This window comes from Labeo rohita, chromosome 3 (genome assembly GCF_022985175.1).
Source record: "Labeo rohita strain BAU-BD-2019 chromosome 3, IGBB_LRoh.1.0, whole genome shotgun sequence".
In the NCBI taxonomy this organism is placed as follows: domain Eukaryota; kingdom Metazoa; phylum Chordata; class Actinopteri; order Cypriniformes; family Cyprinidae; genus Labeo; species Labeo rohita.
This window is the reverse complement of record NC_066871.1, coordinates 23,217,005-23,239,566: the sequence shown is the minus strand read 5'-3', so window position 1 is coordinate 23,239,566 and position 22,562 is coordinate 23,217,005. Positions and strand designations below refer to the sequence as shown.

The following is a 22,562-nucleotide window of genomic DNA, read 5'->3' as shown; positions in this document are numbered from 1 at the left end:
GTATGCTAAAGGCTAAAGTGCGGTCGTCTGACGTCCTCTCATATATATGTGTGATATCATTTTATGAATCAAAACAGATCTGTGACATCAGAAGGATGCATGTTGCACATCTCAGTAACCTCAGCCCACCCAAATGACCAAGCTGCATTCGTCGAAACGCTGCATTGCACTTGTTTAAGCTCCGAAACGGGGTCGCTAAAGCATGCCACTAGGCTACAGGTGCGTTTCCAGCAAACTGCGTAGCAGGTGTGTGCGTTTGCTAACACATGCACCCTGCTCGTTGTGCAGTATGTAAATCGTATAATGAGAAAACAGGGGAAGCTTCTAATACGGTGGCGGTTTCGCCCTTCATCTCTGCACTACATAAACTTGATACTTCCTGTCATCTGCGCAAGGACCTGTTTGAAATCCTGATCTACACACCCGATGTCTCTGCCTGGTCCCTTCTGTGCTCTTCCTCTACCTGTGGCTTGTGGTCATGAAGGAAGGTCATGTGATGTGCGTGTATGTGAGTGTTTGGGTGGCAGAGGCTTGCTGGTAACACACAGGTACTAGCATCTGTTTCACAGGCTTTACGGGAAAGGGAAAGTAGGTTAGAGGCAGTGCGGTGATGGTGTAAGGCAAATCGCTGTACATCAGAGCAACAAGAGCCACAACAAAAGATAGACCAGAACTTTGCATTTACATAAGGATTCCCACTGGCTTCCTCAACCGAGCTCTTCACAACACAACGCAGTCCTACAACAGACTACGTGCTTACTAGAAATGTAAATGTTGATGGTTTGTTCAATAACCAAATTTTGGCTAACCTCAGTTTTGGCATACATTCAGAACTTTGGCCAGAAATGGAAAGATAAACACGAAACTTGTGCAGTTTCAATAATTTCATATGAATAATTTGTGATTAATCTCATAACTAACTTGTAGCTGATGCATTCAGTTCATAAAGGGAAAAAATGGTGTTGGCTTACATAGCAAAATATATGTGCACTGTGCAGTGCAAAATAACTTGTCATACCAGTACAAGTCAATACGGAGCTTAAATTTGAAATCTTGATATTGCATATCAGTGTTTCCTAAACAATGCAGTGTTTGCAGTGGGACAGATTTTGTCAGATGTTTTTGCTGCTATCTGATGGTTTGCATTCTTGGTACAAAAATACAAAATTTTGAGCTTTTTGAGCTTTAATAATAATATTCTGCAATTCAAAGAGTGTAACTGACTTACTTTTGTTAAAAAACACATCTGGTCGTAATTTACAGATAAATTATGCAATTAATCAGTAACAATAGCAAATGCAATGTGTTTAAACAACACATTTAAACAATTAGCCAATTAGTGCTGAATAGCATCTTTATTGTCGCTTGCTTCAGGTGTTGAAATCTGAAAAATGATCATGTTGTATACCGCATAGACCTACAATTGAGCAGGTCATATGGTATTATAAAATGTCCTAATATTTTGTTGGAGTTTAGGTTTAAATGCATCTAAGGTCATTTTTTTTTTTATTTCTAATTAACTTTGCAATTTTCTCAGAACATACATTTAATTATTAGTCATTTCTGAACGATTTCAAAACGATTCGTTCGAAGCAGTTCTGAGTTTGAGGTCTGTAAACTCCTTCCTTCCATAAGCCTACTCTGCTCTGACTGGTCAGCTGGCCAAGTCTGTTGTAAATATAAACGAAACGGCCATTAACATAATTAATGTTTTGCTCCAGAGGGTTACTTGTAAACAAAGATACCACTGGTTTACATTGAAGAATAGCTATGTTACAAACTGCAAAAAATATATTTTTGGAATACCCATATGACCTGCTCTTTAACCAACTGAAGCTAACTACTAGGAGTTAGCGATATAATAGTTGACACAATTAACCAGTAGAAATTAGTCAAACTGTGGAGATTTTGGACTATCATCTCTATCACAGTTGCACGCTCACGTGATGCTCCTGTGCCATGTGGTTAAGAAAACATATAATTTGCACGTTTTTAAGCATTGCGGTTTAAAAACAACAGCAAAAGAGAACCCTTTTTGCAATATGCGCGCTGTCTGTGCGTGTTGTTTCTGAGTGCTGGCAGAGAGGTGTAACAGTATATTGGACCTAGGCAGCTCTTAAAGTACAACGCTTTAATTATTTACATGTGTGTATGTTAGGTGCATCTCAGAGTGGCTCCCTTCACAGTAAACGCTGTTACGATTTACATGTGTGGAGCATCTCAAACTCCATCTCTACATGTTGTTGTGAATACTCTTACCTTTTTGACGATGAACTTAGATGTGATTCGTAGTAGTGATGGAAAGTTCAGATCATTTTGCCAACTCTGACCTTTGAGTCTCGTTCAGCAAAATGAACGAATCTTTTTAAATAATTTCGTTCATTTTAGCAAAATACAATTAAAATGTTATGTGTTACTTCCCTAACACATCTACTGCTCACACAAACGTTGATTACACTACAAACAAGACTAAATGCTATAATGATAATTATAATAATTATAAAACTATAATGCTGTAAGAAGCAGAAAAGATTAATTCATTGTTTACCTGGCTCTTTAGTCTACGATTAGCTCACCTCACCTCTTATCTGACAAGTTTTCGGGTTTGAGTCATTCGTTCATCACGTGACAGCCCCATAAGATGAACGAACGACTCGAAAAACCCGAAGACTCAAGGTGAACTAATTCCAGTACAAAACCTAATAGGATGTTGCGCATTCGCGACTGAACAAATTGCTCCCCGAGACGACTCGTTCTTCCCGAGTCACATTGAAGATTAGTTCAAGCTTTTGTGCTTAAAAAGTATAAAAATTTGTATTTTTTGAAAAAAAATGGCCTAACATTTTGCTAGATAAGACCCTTCTTCCTCGGCTGGGATCGTTTAGAGTCCTTTGAAGCTGCACTTAAAATACATTTTGGAAGTTCAAAATCGGGGCACCAATCAACTCTTTCCTCAAATGCTTTCCTCAAAAAGCATAATTTCTTTACGACTAAAGACAGAAAGACATGAACATCTTGGATGAAAAGGGGGTGAGTAAATTATTTGTAAATTGTTGTTCTGGAAGTGGACTTCTTCTTTAAACCCTCACTGTGAGTTTACATGTTTTGATGTCCACATATTCAAGAAATTAGTGGCTGTTGGTGGCCAAAATGGCCAAATGTTAAAAATTAAGTGGACATTTGAACTAAATGTTGCCGATTCAATATTAAACACTGATTAGATCACACAGTAAAATGTAAAAACAATTGTAAGGCCATTGGCGCCCTCTGCAGGCATTTGATATAATGCGTAATGTACATTAGCTCTATTGTTTATAATGCATTATGGATATTAACAGTTTTGTTCAATAAAGCCATATGATTACTAGCTTTTAATACTTTATTTGAAATAATTATTATTGCCTCATTGCTATTATATACATATTTTAAGTAATTTTAAAGGCTATTGTTCACAGGTCTATTTTTATACTACAAAAAAATTACTTGATTAATCGATTACCAAAATAATCATTAGTGACAGCCCCACTGCTAACTATTAAATCACATGCATATACATATGCATACACATACATATATTCTCATTACCCTCACTACATGCTATAAACAACATTTTCTCACATAAAACAACACAAACCAGCACTTACAACATAATGATGTGTCGAGTTTTGCAGACGCAGACAGAGTTTAGTTTACAGTACATGGCTGCACGGATATGCATGCAGTCAACAGTTTCGTGCAAACCAAAACAAATGTAGCAGTCAGCAAAATAACTTCATATCACAACTTAATGTCACTGACGTTGTCTATTTACCTACACACAGTATAGTTTATATGATCTACAACACGTGTTTACATTTAGAACGTTTGCAATTTGTGTTGTACTGAACAAACACAGCAAAGGGTTTTTGTTTACACGTCCCCTTTTCTTGAAACAATCTAATACTGCAGTCGCACAAGTCGCACTGGTTTAGGGAAGCTGGGTCTGACAGATTACCGTCAGCTTGTAAAAAAGGGTCTAGCAGAGCAAGCTGTGGTTAAGCCTGAGAGGTGAGACACAGAAACAGACCACAGAAAGAGCCAGAGAATGGGAAAGAGGAAATGGGTTTTGATAATACTGACACAAATAAGAAGAGAGACCGTTTCCCTGAAAAGGCCTCATGACTGCCTCTTTCATTAATTTTTGTTTTTGTTTTTTTTGCTGATGATAAACATACATTTATCAGAATAATACAGGGTGGTTTGCTGAAGCTTGTGTACTATTACCAGAGCACTTATTAATAACCATTGTAGGAATATATCTGTGACCACATCATTCTCGGTCAAAATTAGATTTCCTTTTTTTAAATTTAAAGAAAACAATATTAGATCTTTGTTTCTTTAAATGCTAGCAAAAAAATACACACACACACATACATTTATATACATATACACATAATTCTATGTTCCTGGGGATAAAAATGTAGTATGATGAGTATGATGAAGGCAACACCAAAGTCATGGGTTCGATTTCCAGGAAATGCATGAACTGCACGAGTTGTTTAGAATCATCCAAAACAGTATAGCTTCAACTAATAAGTCATAAAAAATATATTTTACTTATTTGACATAGGAAATGACATCAGATTGTTGAAAGGGTGTTGCTAAGAAGTTCAGAATGCATTTTAGTGTGTTGATAGAGTGTTGAATGACACATCAAAGTATGAGTAATGGCAAAAATGAACAACTATCTGATAGCATTGCTGAATACATCATTGCAAAAAATGAATATTCAAACACCACTGAGATGCCAGTCACATGATAACAGTCTCAAAAGAGTGGAAACCTACAGTTCAAGCAAGCATGACATTCTCCTCTCAGAAACAAATCTGACATTTACGAGATTTTGTTTTTGCCAGGTGCAAGCTAACGACTCAACCAGGCAAACATTCGGGACGCATTCACTGCAAATATTTGCATATGTGCACATGCACGGCCTGGCCCGGATTCTGATATCCAGACAATACAAAAAAAGCAAAAACAAGTTATGCGCTACAGGCTGCACTACACAATCTCACTTCCACCTACATGCTGCAGTGATGTCTGCTGTGGAGAAGACATCAAAGCAAGCTATTAACACCACTGATATCACAGCGCTCTTATCTGTCTGCCTTACCTCAGTGTAAATACCCTCATGAAAATAACAAGGGCAGAGGCAAACCACAAAGAAGAATTCTCTTCTCCTCTTCAACCATCTCATCCACAGACCGGAGCAGGGGTGCTTCGTTAACTACCTGTTTTCTGAGAAGCTTATTTGTGGTCAACACGCATCTTATATTAAAAAAATGGCACGGAGAGAATTTAACGCTCGACTGACATCTTTCAGGTGATCGACAGAAGTGATAGCTAATTGGACATATGCGTCATAGTAAAACTGACACGTTGATTGCATTTTCCTTGAGGTAGAGGAAAGTTTGGTCAGTTTGATGTAACAATACTAATCTGACACCATGTAAATATCAAATGGAGGCCGATAAGGCTTAAAAAGAAAGAGAAAGAGATCTACAAAGTGCCTGTAATTGTGAAACGGAAATAAATGCCCTTTAAACTAAATGCCTTTCACATGCCTCTAAATGACCTTTGACCTCGATAAAGAGCGAAAGTGTTTTTTACGAGCCTGCTACTACACAAGAAAACAGAAAGTGTGCAAATTTTTGGTAGAAATAGCAACTGCAAACACAGAAGAGAACTAAAGAGAATTTTATCGACTAGGAGCCACTTGTTTTTATGAAATCTACTAAATGGTTCAAATCAATCCAGCATTCTTCTGGTTACCTTTTGCATGCAGTTTCAAATGAAGATGCCAACTGGCAAATGTACTCACTGAACTCTTGTGAGCACTCTGTTCAGTCTGCACGGTGAACACTGACAGGTCTCCATTCAGAATGACATCAGCCAGGGAGTGGACAAGCGGCTGGTAGTGGATGATTAGGAACACCTAGAGGCAGTGGGACAATTTATATGTTATCGCTTGACCACATACATGCAGCTCACACCGTGTGAACGGTGGCTATTCTACTCATTGCAAGTCTCTACAAATCCAAAGCATGTTTCTGTACCTGTGACAGCAGGTAGAGAGACACCTGAGGGTTGATCTTGCGCTCCTCAGACTGGAAAAAAACAGATTGTTATCTGGCATGAAAACCAAATATTTACTTGGGATGAAAATGACATCATAACTACATACACTGCCATTCCCAAAGGTTTGGGATGAGTAAGATTTTTAACGTTTTTTTTTTTTTTTTTTTTTTTTTTTTTTAAAGAAGTCTCTGATCAGATAGCTATTTACATTTATTTGATTAAAAAGACAGAAAAAAACAGTAATATTGTGAAATATTAGTGCAATTTAAAATAATGGTTTTCTATTTTATTACACTTTAAAATATAATTTATTTCTGTGATGCAAAGCTGAATTTTCATCAGCCATTAGTCCAGTCTTCAGTGCCACACTGTCCTTCAGAAATCATTCTAATATGCTCATTTATCTTCAATGTTGGAAACAGTCATACTGCTTAATAGGATCATGTGACACTGAAGACTGGAGTAACGATGCTGAAAATGTAGCTTTGCGTCACAGGATTAATTCCATTTTAAAGTATAATAAAACAGAAAGGAAAGACTTCTTTAAAAAAAAAACAAAAAAAACAACTTCATATGAAAGACTGGGGTAATGATGCTGAAAATGTAGCTTTGCATGACAGGAATAAATTCTATTTTAACGTATAATAAAATAGAAAACCACTATTTTAAATTGCAACAACATTTCATAGTATTAGTTTTTTTCTGTATTTTTAATCAAATAAACACTCCCTTGATGAGCAGAAAAGTCTTCTTTTGTACACTACAATTCAAAAGTTTGGGGTCCGTAAGACTTTTTTTTTATTAAGAAACTAATATTTTATTTAGCAAAGACACATCAAACTGATCATAAATCATAGTAAAGAATTAAATTGTTACCAAAATTTCTATTTCAAATAAATGTTGTTACTTTGAACTTTCTTTTTATTTCAGAATCCTGTGGACTTTCCACAAAAAGATTGATAATAATAATAAATGATTCTTGGGCAGCAAATCAGCATATTAGAATGAGTTCTGAAAAATCATGTGACACTCAAGATTACAGCTATCTTTCATTTGCGTGTGCAGAAATGTCTATAACATATCAAGATCGATATTACCAACACTTCCAAATGAGAAAGGGAAAGTTTTTTTCTATTCAACACACTGTGGAAGCCATTAACTTTTATGGTATAAACAGAGTCATAAATGCACAACAGGAAAAAGCTTAATACAGTGAATTCACATCAGAATTAAGGAGTTTTGCAATAACATAGGCCTGTTTACACCTTTTCAACAATCGGATTTGTTTAAATGGTTCCATTTACACCTGACCACATAAATGTGTCTGGATATAAATCGGTCAACAATTCCCTCGCTATAAGCAAATTTAACAGAGTTCACGTCAACGAAAGCAACAGATATGCACTGCATTTTACTCATCATAAGCTAATTTGTGACCCTGGACCACAAAATCATTCTTAAGTAGCACGGGTATACTTGTAGCAACAGCCAACAATACATTGAATGGGTCAAAAGGATCGATTTTTCTTTTATGCCAAAAATCATTAGGATATTAAGTAAAGATCATGTTCCATGAAGATATTTTATTAATTTTCTACCATAAACATATCAAAACTTAATTTCTGATTAGTAATATGCATTCCGAAGAACTTCATTTGGACAACTTTAAAGACGATTTTCTCAATATTTTGATTTTTTTGCACCCTCAGATTCCATATATTCAAATAATTGTATCTCAGCCAAATATAACCCTATCCTAACAACTATTCAGCTTTCAGATCTACATAATACGTATAAATATCCTACAAACATCAATTTTAGAAAATTGACCCTTATGAATGGTTTTGTGGTCCAGGGTCCCATTTTGAAACCGAAGAGCAGAACAGGAGAGAGAGTGGATCAGGACTGGAAAGATAAGTTAGTCATACTACTTTTAATGAAGATGATCGTGTACTGAGCGTCCGAAACTTATTTTCAGTTTCTGCTATTTATTTGCAAGTTTGCACTGCTATTTATTTCAGCAAGTTTGCAAGAAATACATTACATTGCATTAGTGCTGTCATATGTCACTACAACGTGTCATATAGCCTATAAAACGCTCTCACATTTATTATTTTCATATTTAAGGAGGAGTAAAAATTCCAACAACTAGATGAACTTATACTTGTCCAGTTTTGTCTGGAATGCTCCTGAAGTGGTCCTCACACCTCAATGCTCCTCACACCTCCTGAAGTGGTTTGAGCGATCGGATTTAAAACGGTCTCGAAAACGTTTCGGAGGGCATTTAACACCTGGACTTTTTACGATCGGATAGCTATCCAATCAAAGGAAATGCATGACCAGGTGTAAACAAGCCTATGGTGTTAAGATTTTATTCCCTCACTTCCAATGAATACGCAACTCTAGTCTGGAATAAATACTAGCCTAGCAGATGTATGCTATTTGTTTTTCAGACATGTGCAGTTGTGTCCTCACCTGCTCTTGAGTGACCAGAGAGTACACGTACAGGGGCAGGAAGAGGCGGTTGAGCAGGTGGTCAGTCAGCACGTCATTGAGAAACTCACAGTTGATGATGAGGATGTCGTTCAGGTAGTGAAGATGGTCCAGGTGCTCAGCCACCAGATCGCTGAGTTTTCCTCTGTTTTTATGTCTGATGAAAATGGGTGTAGATGGGGAAAAAAGTGCAATATTTTAATCACAGACATTATTGAGCAGGCTATGTTGTGATTTCAGAATTTCACAGCAATCAACTGTGGTCTGCAGTGACACCTAGTGGTGTGGAGGTGAACCGCACATAAAAAGGTGTCACGTAAACCTTACTCTTCATCAGTCTGCACACACTTGTCCAGCTCGATGACATGGCTGCCTATGAACCAGACCAAATTGGAGAAGTACGGCACGGCCGTTTTGTCCCGAATGTAGTGTAGCATGTGCTGGTTGTCCACTGCAGAGAAAAGGACCAAGAGTAAACACGGTTACTCACAAACAGGCAGAGCGAAAGGAAACTGCCACAGAGACGTGAGACATGTTAGGTTTAATATAACCAATAACACAAGTGCCAGACATACTGAAGGCAAGTGGTCTTTAAAAAGCAACAGAGGTTAATTACAGAGCAATGTGCAACGTGACTGGTCAGATGTTGGAGGGTTATGTTAAATGACGTTCCCTAAGCAGAATCGCTAAACGAAACTAGGTTGCACTACATTTGATCCTAAGCAATAAACATGTTCTGTACTAAGCATGCTGAGAGTATTAGATGTGAAATGTATCTAAACTTATACAGGCTCGCTGTGCAATAAATAGTAACTAATTAATAGGGTTCTGAGTGTTCAAAAGACCTTTGTATGCACCATTAATAAACTGAATATGAATTTTGAAAAAAAATGGGCCTGTTTATGTTTGTCTTGTCAGGAAAGGAATCACTTTTACTCTCAATGAACCTCCAGCATCTTTTTACAAAACAAATTAAATTAAATTAAAACACACACATACAACTGATACTGCCAAAAACACCATTAAAGCCAAACAACAGGGTTTAAACAAAGGCACCAATGTTTAACAGTGCAAACAACTATTATCAGTGTGTGAATTGTAAACCTGTGTACACACAGACAAAAGAAGCAATTGTTTTTAAATAAACAATTCGAGAGAACATGCAATACAAGTGGCACAAGAAAGTTCTGAATTTGACCAACTTACATGACACTGGAATAAGGCACACAGGAGTCACCATAGAGGGAGAGGGGAAGAACAGACAAAGGGTTAAACAGGATGAAGGGACTGGGCTAGTGGAGCTCTGGGCCTTAGAGGCCAAAAGATGAAACCATCACACCACCTAGTGGCTGGTGTTAAACCTGCACAATAGAGCACCTGGAACCAAGAACAGCCTAAAAACACCAAACATATCGACCAGATCCATCAAGCTCTTGCCAGGACATGCTAAAAAGCAAAGCATACCACCCAACTGCTTATTCTGACAATCAGGAATTTTAACTGCATGTTTGCAGTTAATATAATAAGTAGGCATTTGATCTGCCGAATCAAGAAAGCCACAGATAGTACTTGAACATTTAAGCAACACTTAAAAATGCATAAAGATGCATGATGCAATACAGTCACAAACGTGTCACAGACAAACGTGAGTTGTTGATGTTATTGGTATCGATCCAATAAATAAAACTGAGGCTGATATTGAAGGGAAAGTTCACTCAAAAATGACAATTCTGTTATTAATTATTCACCCTCATGTTGTTCTAAACCCGTATGACCTTCGTTCTCCTTCAGAAAAAAAAATAGGATATTTTTGATGAAATTCAAGAACTTTCTGACACTGTACAGACAGCAATGAAACTACAACATTCAGTACTTTTGGTCAGAGAGCTTTTGGAAATATCATAATTTGCCTTCTGAAAATGACTGACAGTCGGATTTAGAACGTCATGAGAGTGAGTAATTAATGGCAGAATTTTCATTTTTGGGTGATCCAACCCTTTAAGAGAACAAATTACAGACAAGTGATTATGGATAACCATGTTATTTCTATTTGGTCTAAGTATTGTTAAAAAAAATTACATTAAAAAAAAAGTATAATGTTTGGATGTTACTTTAAGTTTTTTTTTTTTTTTTTTTTTTTTTTTTTAAATCAATGGAACAAAGACATTTTTATTTATTATTATCTGTATTATTTTTTAACTTGGTTATTATTTTTATCTTTATTGTAGAAGTTATATTTTCTTTTAACATTAAAAAAGGGTGTGCGATAATGGAAAAAAATTATATCTTGATATTTGCTGGAGTTTTGTTGATAACGATAATTAGATCATATTTTGCTGTGCTTGTCAGGTTCACGACTGCAGTGGACATCTGACTCCCAAAGCTTTTGGTATTCTTAATATTCTATGCAGTGGTTCATTTGCAGCAGTAACAGAAATTAACTTTTTTTAATAAGTTTAGTTTGATATTTACATTTTGTGGGCATTTTACCTTTATAAGGCCACTTTTTCTAACTTAATGAAATGTATGCATCATCTTTTGTGTCAAATTCTTAAATTTAATCAATAAATTCAAATAGTAAGACACTATTGGGCTGTTACCAATCAAATGAAATCAATATCAACAAAATTTGTGTTTGCAATGCAGAGGAGGCACAACATCTGCATCTGAAATGGCATTTACATGCATTTACACAGACTGTTTAATGCAGGACATGAATGCAGTTAAACTGCAGTTACAAATTAATATTTTGGTGTTTACAAAACGTTGAATAGTGATATTTTAAATGATTTGGGGAATAAAAGAGAAAATATACTTTAAAAATAAAAACCTAAAATCACCAGTAGGTGGTGGCAAATCACTGCATGAGTAAGTCATCGAGTCATTCATCTAACCAATTTGTTTAAACAATTTGGGGGCTTGTAATCGAAAGGTTGCAGGTTCGAGTCCCAGGTCCGGCAGGGATTAAAGGTGGAGGGAGTGAATAACCAGCGCTCTCTCCACCCTCAATACCACGACTGAGGTGAGTCCCCTGAGCAAGGCACTGATCCCCCAACTGCTCCCCGGGCGCCGCAGCGATAGCAATATGGCTGCCCACTGCTCCAGGTGTGTGTTCACAGGGTGTGTGTGTTTGTTCACTACTCACTACTGTGTGTGTGCACTTGGATGGGTTAAATGCAGAGCACAAATTCCGAGTATGGGTCACCATACTTGGCCTCACGTCATGTCCTTTCCTTTCCTTTCCTTAAACGGCTGATTGATTCAGTAATGTAACAGTTCTGCCATGGCTGGTTGAAACACAGCAAAAACAAGAAATGCTGTGTCTAAAATGTAAGTCACTTAATATTAACTTCTTATTTATTTAACTGTTCAGCAAATCATTACATTTGCAATCATGCTGATATTTTGAGAAAAAGTCACTCTTCGTGTGATATTAACTATATCAGCTGATATAATTATAAAACACATATAAAAGTCATACAGGGGCACATTTGGCCCCTTATCTTGAAATTCCAAATCTATTTTAATAGACTAAATCACAAAGTGAAAGCATGAACTCTAAATGTGCTGGCACAGTAGTCTAACCAAACCTGTTTTTGTTTGGTTTATGATATATTCGATAATGTCAAATCACATATCATTTAAACAACAATTATGATATTACCATAAATAATACATATAGCACACCCCTACTTTCCATACTGCATTTATCCATGCTAGAAAGCACTTTAACGGTGCTATAAAAATATGCACGATTTCTGGTGTCATTTGAAGCACACAAAAAAGGTGAACTTTTAAAATAAATGCTTTTTGTAATCAATCTGACAAAATGTAGATGGATATCTAATAATAGCCAACATATTGGTTATCGCTTCAAAAGATAATTCATAATATTTTTATATTTAGACATTATCCATGTAAGTGCATCCCTCCCTATAAAATATCACACCAACTGGGTTTTATTTTAAATAAAGACTTGCAAAAGGTTGTTTATTCAGTGCAATTACATTTTTACACTTTTAAGTGTTGTTTACATCTCCAAATATTATTTAGGGCAACTGTATGCACACAACCCCAGTAACATGCACCGATGGCAGTTTGACCTAAACTACAACAACCTCCAAAGAGATCGATTAATTAGCTGTGAAACGAACCACCATTCAAGGGCAAGTGCCAAGCAGACAGTAAGAAATGTTAAGTCAGTTATTCAAGAAGGAAAGAAGGATTTCTATACAAGCTCAAGCCAGAGAAACAGACCAGCGAAAGCCCTTTTGTCTTTAGCACGTGGCCATACCCAAGTGAATCCCCAGTGTGCCCGTGCATGTGCGTAGAGTCAGCAGCGGTCACTAAGTATGTAAGTACGTAAGTGTGTGTTACTCACGGATGGCAGAGAGCAGCGTCAGCATGCCCATGCATCAGAGGCATGACAGAGTGATTGACAGAATAGAGGAGGATCAGGCGGCAGCAGCAGCAGCAGCTGAGTCAGGGCTCTACTCACCTTTGTACACATTGAGTGTGATAGTCCTGACCGCAATCCTGACCATGCTCTCTGGGTGGTTGAAAAACTTAATGGCCTCCGTGTACAGGGCAAAATCATTAGTGTGCTAGAAGCATGGGAGACACAGAGTGAGGCCATAAGCGAGGAAGATTAGCTCAGAGAGAGGAGAGCTGCAACTGGTGACGTAAATTAAAAGCCCTGAACTTTTATTCGCTTATGTGGATCTAGGATGTCTACAGAGCAGAAGAAATAGGCACATAACATCACTGACACTGAAAAGGTAATACCAAGGTACTAAATTGGCTTAAAATGTGTCTAATTCAAATTCTTGTTATATATAATTCACACACACCGCACCTCAATAAAGTTGTCACTCCTCTCCTCTATTTCTGTGCTGAAAATTGTATGCATTTACATTGTATGTAAAGTACTGTTCAAAAGCCTGAGGTAGGTAAGATTTTTTTTTTTAATGTTTTTGAAAGAAGAACTTCTTCTCACCAAGGCTGCTGTATTCGATTGAAAATACAGTAAAAAAATATTATTACAATTTAAAATAACCATCATTTATTTTTATATATTTTAAAATGTAATTACTTCCTGTGATGGCAGTGAAGCTGAATTACCATCATTACGCCAGTCTTCAGTGTCACATGATCCTTCAGAAATCATTATATGATTATGATATGCTGATATGCTATGCTAAGAAACATTTCTTACTATTATCAATATTTTTGTGGAAACACTGATTTTTTTTTTTCAGGATTCTTTGATGAATATGAAGTTGTAATGTAAAAGTCTGTCACTTTTGATCAATTTAATGCATCCTTAATGAACAAAATAATAATTTCTTATAAAAAATAACCCTTTATATATATTTTATTACTATGTTGTGGTAAATATATTTTCAGAGCTATGAGAGGCAGGCATCCTTATGTTTTTTTTAAACATACAAATGAAGAAGAAATACGGAGCAATGGCAAAATATAGACAAAATACAAACCTGCCATAAAGTGGTTTTACATATTTTTTGTCTATGTCCGCAGAATAATTTAGAATTTAAAGCTGGAACTATTTTTCAATAATATTTAAATATTATTTTGCAATGTTTACTGCTTTTTGCGTTACATAATGTGCAGCTACACTGCTGTTCAAAGGTTTGGGATCAGTATAGTTTATGGTCATCAAGACTGCATTTTTTAATAAAAAATCCAGAAATTAAATATAATATTGTGAAATATTATTATGATGCAACATAACATTTTTCTATTTTAATTTACATTAAAATCTAATTTATTCCTGTGATCAAAGCTGGATTTTCAACATCATTAATCCAGTCTTCAGTGTCACATGAGAAAAAAATTCAGAAATCATTCTAATATGCTGATTTATTATCAGCACTGGAAACAGTTGTGCTGCTTTTTCCAGGATTCTGTGATGAATAAAATGTTAAAAAGAACAGAATTTATTTAAAAGAGAAATCTTTAGTAACAACATACACTACTGTTCAAACGTTTGGAGTCAGTAATTTTTTTACTTTTATACTTTTATTCAGCAAGCATGTGTTAAACTGATAAAAAATGATGGCAAAGACTTATACTGTTAGAAAATATTTATATTTTTAATAAACGCTGTGATTTTCCACTTTTTACTGACCAAAGAATCCTGAAAAAAGTATCACAGGTTCCAAAAAACAACATTTGGCAGCACTACTGCTTCCAAGACTGATAATAAATCCGCATATTAGAATGATTTCTGAAGGATCATGTGCCACTAAAGACTAGAATAATGGCTGATTTAAAATTCGGCTTTGCATCACAGGATTAAATTATACTTTAAAGTATATTAAAATAGAAAGCCTTATTTTATATTGCAATAACATTTCACAATATTACCATTTTTTCTGTATTTTGATCAAATAAATGCAGCCTTGATAAGCTGTAGAGACTTCTTTACTAAAAAAAATCTGAAAGTTTAAAACTAAAAGTCTTACTGATCCCAAAATTTTGAACTCCAGTGTATTTCAATACTGATGTCAGACTTTTCATGGGTTTCCCTCCTTCATTCAGTGATGTAAAATTATTTATGCTGTGTGAAGATTTAGATCATTCATTTACTAATTATATGTCTACATTTGCTAGTATTAGTTTAGTCAGGAATACTAGTTATACACCTACAGTGTTTTTTGTTTACCGCAAGATATCAAAAGCTTGGCGTGGTTATCACTATATCAATCAAAATGATGTCAGCAGAGACTCATGTGACTCCTCAAGCAATGCTATTGTCACTCCCAAACATTCAGTTATATTACACTGACCTGGGTTTATATTCTACTAGGTCTACTAGATTAATAGTAGTTTAAGTATATTTCTTATCTTAACATGCACTGGTTTACATTTTACATTAAGAGAACATCAATCATTGCAGCATCAGATCTCTCATAAAGCAAATCTTCCATGCAGGCCCTCTCTATTCCTGACACCAATGATTAAAATCATCAGAGGTGCCACAGAATAAAGAACACATGACGGTTAAACAACCATTTACAGTACACCAATAACTTCCCCCTATACAAAGGAGCCCCCAAACATTTCCGTCACGTTCCAATTCACATAAAACAGTAGTAAACTTACAGATGGATTGCACTTGTCAAAAATGAAAGAAAATAACGGCGCGAGTTGCATCAAGACACAGGAAACACAGTTTTACAAAGTCACAGTGAGCTGTTAGCTCTTCCTGGAAGTGTGCTATGATCGGTTACATGCAGAATGCATGCAAGCCCACAAATAAAAGCCCCCTTCTGTTTTCAGTCTATAAACCGTCATTTGAAAAATGACAGTTGCCCCAGCAAATGCACCTTACCTCGTTGTAGAAGAAGTGCACTGTGTGGTTGTTGAGTTTCAGAGACAATGTTTTCAAAAAGGAGATATAGTAGGCCATAATTTCCTCATCAGAGAAGTCAAATTTATGCACAATGATGGAATTAACATGATTATTGGACAGCAAGTAATCTAGAAAGAAAAGGACAACATATTAAATGTTCAGGGCATGAATAAAAAAATAAAACACATAAAACTTAAACTGCGTCCAGGGGTTTACTCACAGAGAGAAGTCTCATGACTGATGTTCTCGAAAAGGATGTTGAGCGTTTGCAAAAGCTGGACACACACATACCGTCCGGATTTCTGCCGTAGTATGTTGAGGAAAAACGCAAACATGTTCTTCTCCAAAAAGAAGCTACGAAGAGAAAATGACGTTTCGGTAATTATTGCAAATCTGTGGAATGTGGAAACTTTCAAAATTGAAGGTGAAACTCACTCAAAGACAGAGCTGTCATTCTGATCACCCCAGATGAGAATCTCAGTGATGGAGCGGATCGTTTCCACCAGCAGATTTCTGTTGTGATCAGTCACTGTTGTGTTCTTTGTTAGGACGTGGTACATGTACCTAAAATCAAAAATAATTACAATACTTCATAAATGATACATTTCACATTACGAGCACAGCGTATATATTTATAATTTACTTGAGATCAACAATCATAGATGCTTTCTGCATACAAGAAAATATTGTAAGTGACATATTTAATAAGATACTGCAGCTGCTTTTAAGATACTAACCCAGCATTTCATACAACCGTATGCTAACTACGGCGGTGGCTCAAAACATACAGAGCTGCCTACCTAGGCACCAATTCTGGGCATCATACGTCTGTCAAAAATGCTGTCTTGGTAGGCAGCTTAGTAGGTTTTGACACCCAGCCTAATCCTTCACATACAGCTTCGCTCTTATATTCTCAGTTTTACATCGCAAATACGTTAAATCCCGCCATGAGTAATGTAAATGTTTACTTAACTAAATTTCTTAACTGAATGTGACTGTCCACATTAATGTCAAACACATGCTGAATTTAAAAAGCTTTAACTACCCGAGCTGAGCTGGCTAGCGTATTAGCTGCAAAAGGACTATAAAGGCTTACTTCAAATGGTCCAAAGAATGAATGTTTTTGGACTTCCCCTGCCCGCCGACCCAGCTCCTTGAACGGCCGAACATTCTGCGGGTGTTTTATGTCGCAATATGTATATTTTTAACACAATTTGCTATGCGAATGGATCCATATCCGCCGCAGTGAAGGCCCAGAATCCTCACATGAAAACATACCTGTCGTCCTATCGCTCATGACAGCCCAAACCTCAGCTCTTAGTCATTATGGGATTTGTAGTTTATTCTGGAAGTTACTATAGTGCGTTCGAATGGTTCAGCAGACTATTACGGACTCGATTTCCCAGAGTTCCGTGCGAGTGCAACGGTTTTGGTGAAGTCATGAGAAAGCGCCGTTTGTTTTTGTTTTTCACGCGTTATAAACGCGTTTAGAGGATTTTTATTTATGCATTTCCTACACAGCCCGGCTTTTAAGAGAGATCCGGGATAAGTCTAGTGTCAAAGAGCTACGCGTGGACTTGGAACATCCAAACATGCTTTTCTGCACTAACTTATTTGCTGTATAGAGGCAACATACTTACGTTGAACGGATTGCAGGGGAAATACTGCTAAAAAGGGAGTTGCATCACGGCGTGTTTGACTGAAATGGATGGATTCACACTTTCAAAGTGACCTGTCTCATTTAAAGTGTGATTAAATGCTTTTAATTCGCTCGGTCTGCTCAATGAGACTGAAACATATGTTTTGGAGTCTATGACACACTCAATTTACTCTCGGTTAGATTCAGTGGAATCGCTAATCAACGAGCTTCCATATATGTTTTATCTCGGCCTGTTTTTTGTCAATGTTTTAATTCTCTACTATGCCTTTTTAATGGAATACATAGTCCTTAATGTAGGGATAGTATTCTTGCCAGAGGATATGGACCAGGCACTGGTGGATTTGGGTGTACTTTCTGACCCAGCCTCTATTCCCTATGACACAGACACTGAGCTGGATGTTTTTGAGGGATATCTGGAATAAACAAACCATGATTGACACTTCCAGACGAAGCTTTCGTGGGGAAGATGTCATCTGGTTACTGGAGAACCGCCGACAAAGGGAACTACATATGATCTCTGCAGACGTAAGATGCTGCAGTGGTCAACTTATAAAAAAAAAGTGACTTTCGTGAATAAGTAAGTAGTCAGTATTTTAAATGATGATTCATAGTTGGAAATAAATGTGCGTTAAGTGTCTTGTTTCCACAGGCTGTCCAGGTTCAGAGGACTGACCTGCAAGCAAGCCATTGTGCCACATGGAATATGTACCTGGAAGAAATAAGCCGAACGCACTGTGGTTTTCCATGGAACAGCCAGCCAGCGTCTCTTCAGAGATCAAATTCGGGCACTAACCACTACTGTGGATATAAATATTACATTAGCCTATTTATTTTTAGTTTGGCGTTCAGCACTCATGCAGGATTCTGTGTCAGCCCTGCAAGGGCTTGTTATTACTCTGTAGGCAGAACCCTTCAGCCTCAGCATGTTTCTGTTCCCTTTAATACTAGCAATACGTCATGAGACAAACAGGGTGTCTGAATCGCTGGTCTAAGTTTTTTCTAAAAGTCTCTCTTAGGAACCGCATATTTGTGACAGCCTGAGAATGATATATTTGACTGAGATTCGTTTGTCCACTCAATATATATTTAATAAATGATTACTTTCACTTTGTGTTGCCGTGGTGTCGTATTTGACTTTCAAATATCTGGTGTCTTCTTTCAAGAACTTCCTGTGTGTCATCTGACTGCTCTTGGCTAAATTAGTTCCTGTGAAATCACACTTGTTTGCTAAAAAGTTTACGCTCCGTGACGAAGATCTAATTTAAAACATTTCAATTTCTTAGAAATGTGCTATTTATAAGTATATTAGTTTCATATGGTTTTAAAAAAAACCTTTATGCCTTTCATTAGAAAGGTTTATTTTTAGTGAATCAAGTGGGATGTTCTTCAAGTAAAAAATAATGTACATATATTAACAAATTACATGTAATAGCTTATTTTAGCATATATATGTACGGTTCAATGTCAGAGTTTTTTCACAGATTTTGTATGTATGCAAATTGTAGAATATCCAAAGTACACATTTCTAGCAATTATGCGGTTAATCCTCATTTTGTATTTTCATGAAGTTTTGGAATGTTTGTCCTCTCCCCAGATTTGTCATTACTGAAACATAGTAATATATAATTTAATAAGAAAGGTTATATTGACCTGTTAAGATTTTGCTTACATCTGCATTGTAAATATATATTTTTTTATTTTATTAAAAAGTTTTTAGAGGTAAATCAATAGCAATTACAATTTTAACAATATTTCAAGTGGAATTTGTGAGATTTGTTGTATTTTGAATCCAGTTTTTCTTTGTAAAAGGCAAAAAGTTGATCATACTGATTTCAAACTTAAGGATTAATTAGTTTGAATATACACTGAGCCAAACACTATCATAACATCTTAGCTGAAAATTCAGTATACATTTTTTTTGACAAAACTTCCCATGCTTCATTCATGACAGTAATGTTTTGATAGCGATCACATAACATTACATAATTTTAACCGACATACCAAAGCAGGGGTCACCAAACTTGTTCCTTTCCTCAATACACCTGTCTGGAAGTTTCAAGTATACCTAGTAAGACCTTTATTAACTGGTTCAGGTGTGTTTGATTAGGGTTGCAGCTAAACTCTGCAGGGACACCGGCCCTCCAGGACCGGATCTGGTGACCCCTGGACTAAAGCAATACTAAAACATACAAAAAATATGCATAACTGTACTAAAATTTTGTTCATTTCCCCCATATAAAGGATTATGTGTTTCCTAACACCCAAAAAAACAACGATGTCACTACTGAAATTTCACCAAATGTTCTGGTCGTGACTATTTCGGTACTCTGATAGCATCACGGAGACGTCTATATGACGTCTGCATTTACATCGGCAAGACGTATTTTTTTAGGGTGTTCGCACATCTGCAATAAGTCTATAGGATGTTTCATATCAGATGTGAAATAGACGTCTATTAGATGTTTTTAAGATGTTTATGATTTATAATGTATGTAAAACTACAGACATCTGTCAGATGTTCGCACACAGCAGATGCTTTTCAGATCAAGTGATCTTTAACAGACATCTTGCAGACGTATGTGTGCTATGACAATTTTCGATACTTTTGAAGCTAGCTCAAAGATGCTAATCAGCACATGGTTAGCTAGCACAGTTATGAACAGATGTTGAACTAAATGTTATGGAATAACACCCAAAAAAGTGTTTAATTATATATATATATATATAAAAAAAAAGGTGTTCAGTAGTGACAGTCTTTAAAGACACACACACATTTTCAGACTTTTGAACATATTTACCTTAAAATGATGGGGCCTGTCTACTCACCGTGTAGCTATGAGAGAGAGTGACACAAAAATATATTTTCTGATCATAAATGCAAGGGTGTAGTTAAAATCAGTCTCAGCCAATGGACTAAAACACACAGTGTTTCAGTAGTGACATGAAAAATGCAGGACGTTTTTATATAATGTACGAAGAAAATATGGAATAAATTGCGAAAATTATTTGAATATCAGTTTCATAAGTTGAAGTTTTTGAGGTAGGGTTTGGGACAGTCACCTCCCAGTTGCAAGTACCCACTAAATGATGATTTTAAACATATTAATCTCACTGATATTTTAAATATTATTGTGGGTATCAATAGGCAATAAAAGGATCTTAGTAAACATCTAAGATTTTTTGGTTATGGGACAGCAGTTCTGTAGAATGGTCTCTCTCTCTCTCTCTCTCTCTCTCTCTCTCTATATATATTTATATATACTGTATATATATGTGTGTGCACTTGTTCTTGCTACATTGTGGGGACCAAATGTCCCCACAAGGATAGTAAAACCTGAAATTTTTGTATGTGTGTGTGTGTGTGTATATATATATATATATATATATATATATATAGATAGATAGATAGATAGATAGATAGATAACAAATGAGACAAAATATTTAAAGATTTATATATTATATATTGATAAAAATGATCCAGTGTTACATATCTGTGCAAAAGTAAGTGAATCTTTGCTTTCAGCATCTGGTGTGACCCCCTTTTGCAGCAATAACTGCAAAAAAGCATTTCTTGTAACTACAAACTTGTAACTATTTTTAGCCCATTCTTTAGTACAGAACTGCTTAAAGTCACTGGGTTTCCTCCTATGAACTGCTTCCTGTAGCTCCTTCCACAAAATTTTAATTGGACTTTGAGCCATTCCCGAAACACTAACTTTGTTCTTCTTCAACCATTCTTTGGTAGAACGACTCGTGTGCTTGGGGTTATTGTCTTTCTGCATGATTCACTTTATCTTGAGATTCAGTTCTCGGACAGATATCCTGACATTTTTCTTTAGAATTTGTTGGTGTAATTCAGAATTCATTGCTCCATCAATAATGGCAAGCCGTCCTGGCCCAGATGCAGCAAAACAGGCCTAAACCATGATACTATTTTATTTTCTGATTTTAAAAAATGTAGAATTAAAAAAAAAAAAAAAAACTCCCAAGGTTTTGTTCTCAGTTATTAATTTAGTTGTTAATCCCTCTGTTGTGAAATCCCTCCATGTGAAAGCTTCTTGAGACACTTCATCATCAAAATCTCTAAATTGAGACTCAGAGTCTGTTCTCTCCACACCAAACTTCTTCTTTCTTTACTGCATCCTGTTTCTTGGGATGTTTTTGAGCCCATTTCCTTGCAATCACTCAAAGATAACATTGCTAATATTAAATCATCTTTTTTCCCTTATGACATCATACATCCTGAATTTTTCAAATTAACCGTTGACACTGTCGGGCCAAGTCTGGTGTCTATTTTCAACAAGTGCCTCTCAATTGGCTCTGTTCCTGCAAATCTTAAAGTGGCTACTCCACTCCACCAGAAGCCTTCACTAGATCCTTCTATATTCTGAACAACTTCTGTCGTATTTCTGTCTTCTGTCAAATTGCGTTTGACCCACTGCAGTTCTTTCTAAAGCGTAACTGTATTTCTGAGATTTTTCAATCTGGTTTCAAATCTGCTCATAGTACTGAAACCGGGTATTAGCAAATATCCTTTTAGCTACCTAATCTGTGGTCCTGGTTCTTTTAGATTTATCAACAGCATTTGTTACTGTGAACCACTCTATTTTGATATCTAGGTTAGAGTCAGTTCTGGGGCTGAAAGGTACTGTCCTTAAGTGGTTTCAGTTATTTTTATGTACAATTAGGTAATTTTTTTTCCTCAGTTGCCCATCTCACCTGTTGCCTCCCTCGAGGCTCGATATTGGTGCCCTCACTTTTTTTCCTGTACATGCTTCCTCTGGGTTACATTCTAGGAAGGCATGGAGTGTCTTTTCATTTTTACACTGACGAAACCCAGATTTATTTACCTATTTAAGGAGAAGGCCACTTTCAAAACAAAGATTCACATATAATGTCCTCACCCCCTTGTC

General features: G+C 36.2%; 2 protein-coding genes across 7 annotated transcripts in view; one reads left to right on the top strand and one right to left on the bottom strand.

Moving 5' to 3' along the window:
• clec16a (C-type lectin domain containing 16A) overlaps positions 1–19,666 on the bottom strand; it is a 68,856-nt gene extending 49,190 nt beyond the window's left edge. For 4 of the 6 annotated variants that reach the window (XM_051100964.1, XM_051100968.1, XM_051100976.1 and 1 more), the window contains exons 1-9: positions 17,085–17,274; positions 16,424–16,552; positions 16,209–16,342; positions 15,968–16,116; positions 13,109–13,214; positions 8,938–9,061; positions 8,593–8,767; positions 6,096–6,146; positions 5,861–5,974 (exon numbers count right to left, since the gene is read on the bottom strand). In XM_051100964.1, coding sequence (XP_050956921.1) covers positions 5,861–5,974; positions 6,096–6,146; positions 8,593–8,767; positions 8,938–9,061; positions 13,109–13,214; positions 15,968–16,116; positions 16,209–16,342; positions 16,424–16,552; positions 17,085–17,158 — 1,056 coding nt within the window. In that variant the 5' untranslated portion in view covers positions 17,159–17,274. The other 2 variants (XM_051100972.1, XM_051100986.1) reach the window with 2 other exon arrangements.
• Positions 17,409–18,754, top strand: dexi (Dexi homolog (mouse)). The gene is made up of 2 exons (XM_051100995.1): positions 17,409–18,225; positions 18,298–18,754. The coding sequence occupies exon 1, from the start codon at positions 17,801–17,803 to the stop codon at positions 18,068–18,070; it is 270 nt and encodes an 89-aa protein (XP_050956952.1). The 5' UTR covers positions 17,409–17,800; the 3' UTR covers positions 18,071–18,225; positions 18,298–18,754.
• Positions 19,667–22,562: the final 2,896 nt, after the last annotated feature.

What these genes read in the sequence shown, in the direction of transcription:
- dexi (XM_051100995.1), top strand. Translation starts at nt 17,801, where the DNA reads ATGACACACTCAATTTACTCTCGGTTAGATTCAGTGGAATCGCTAATC.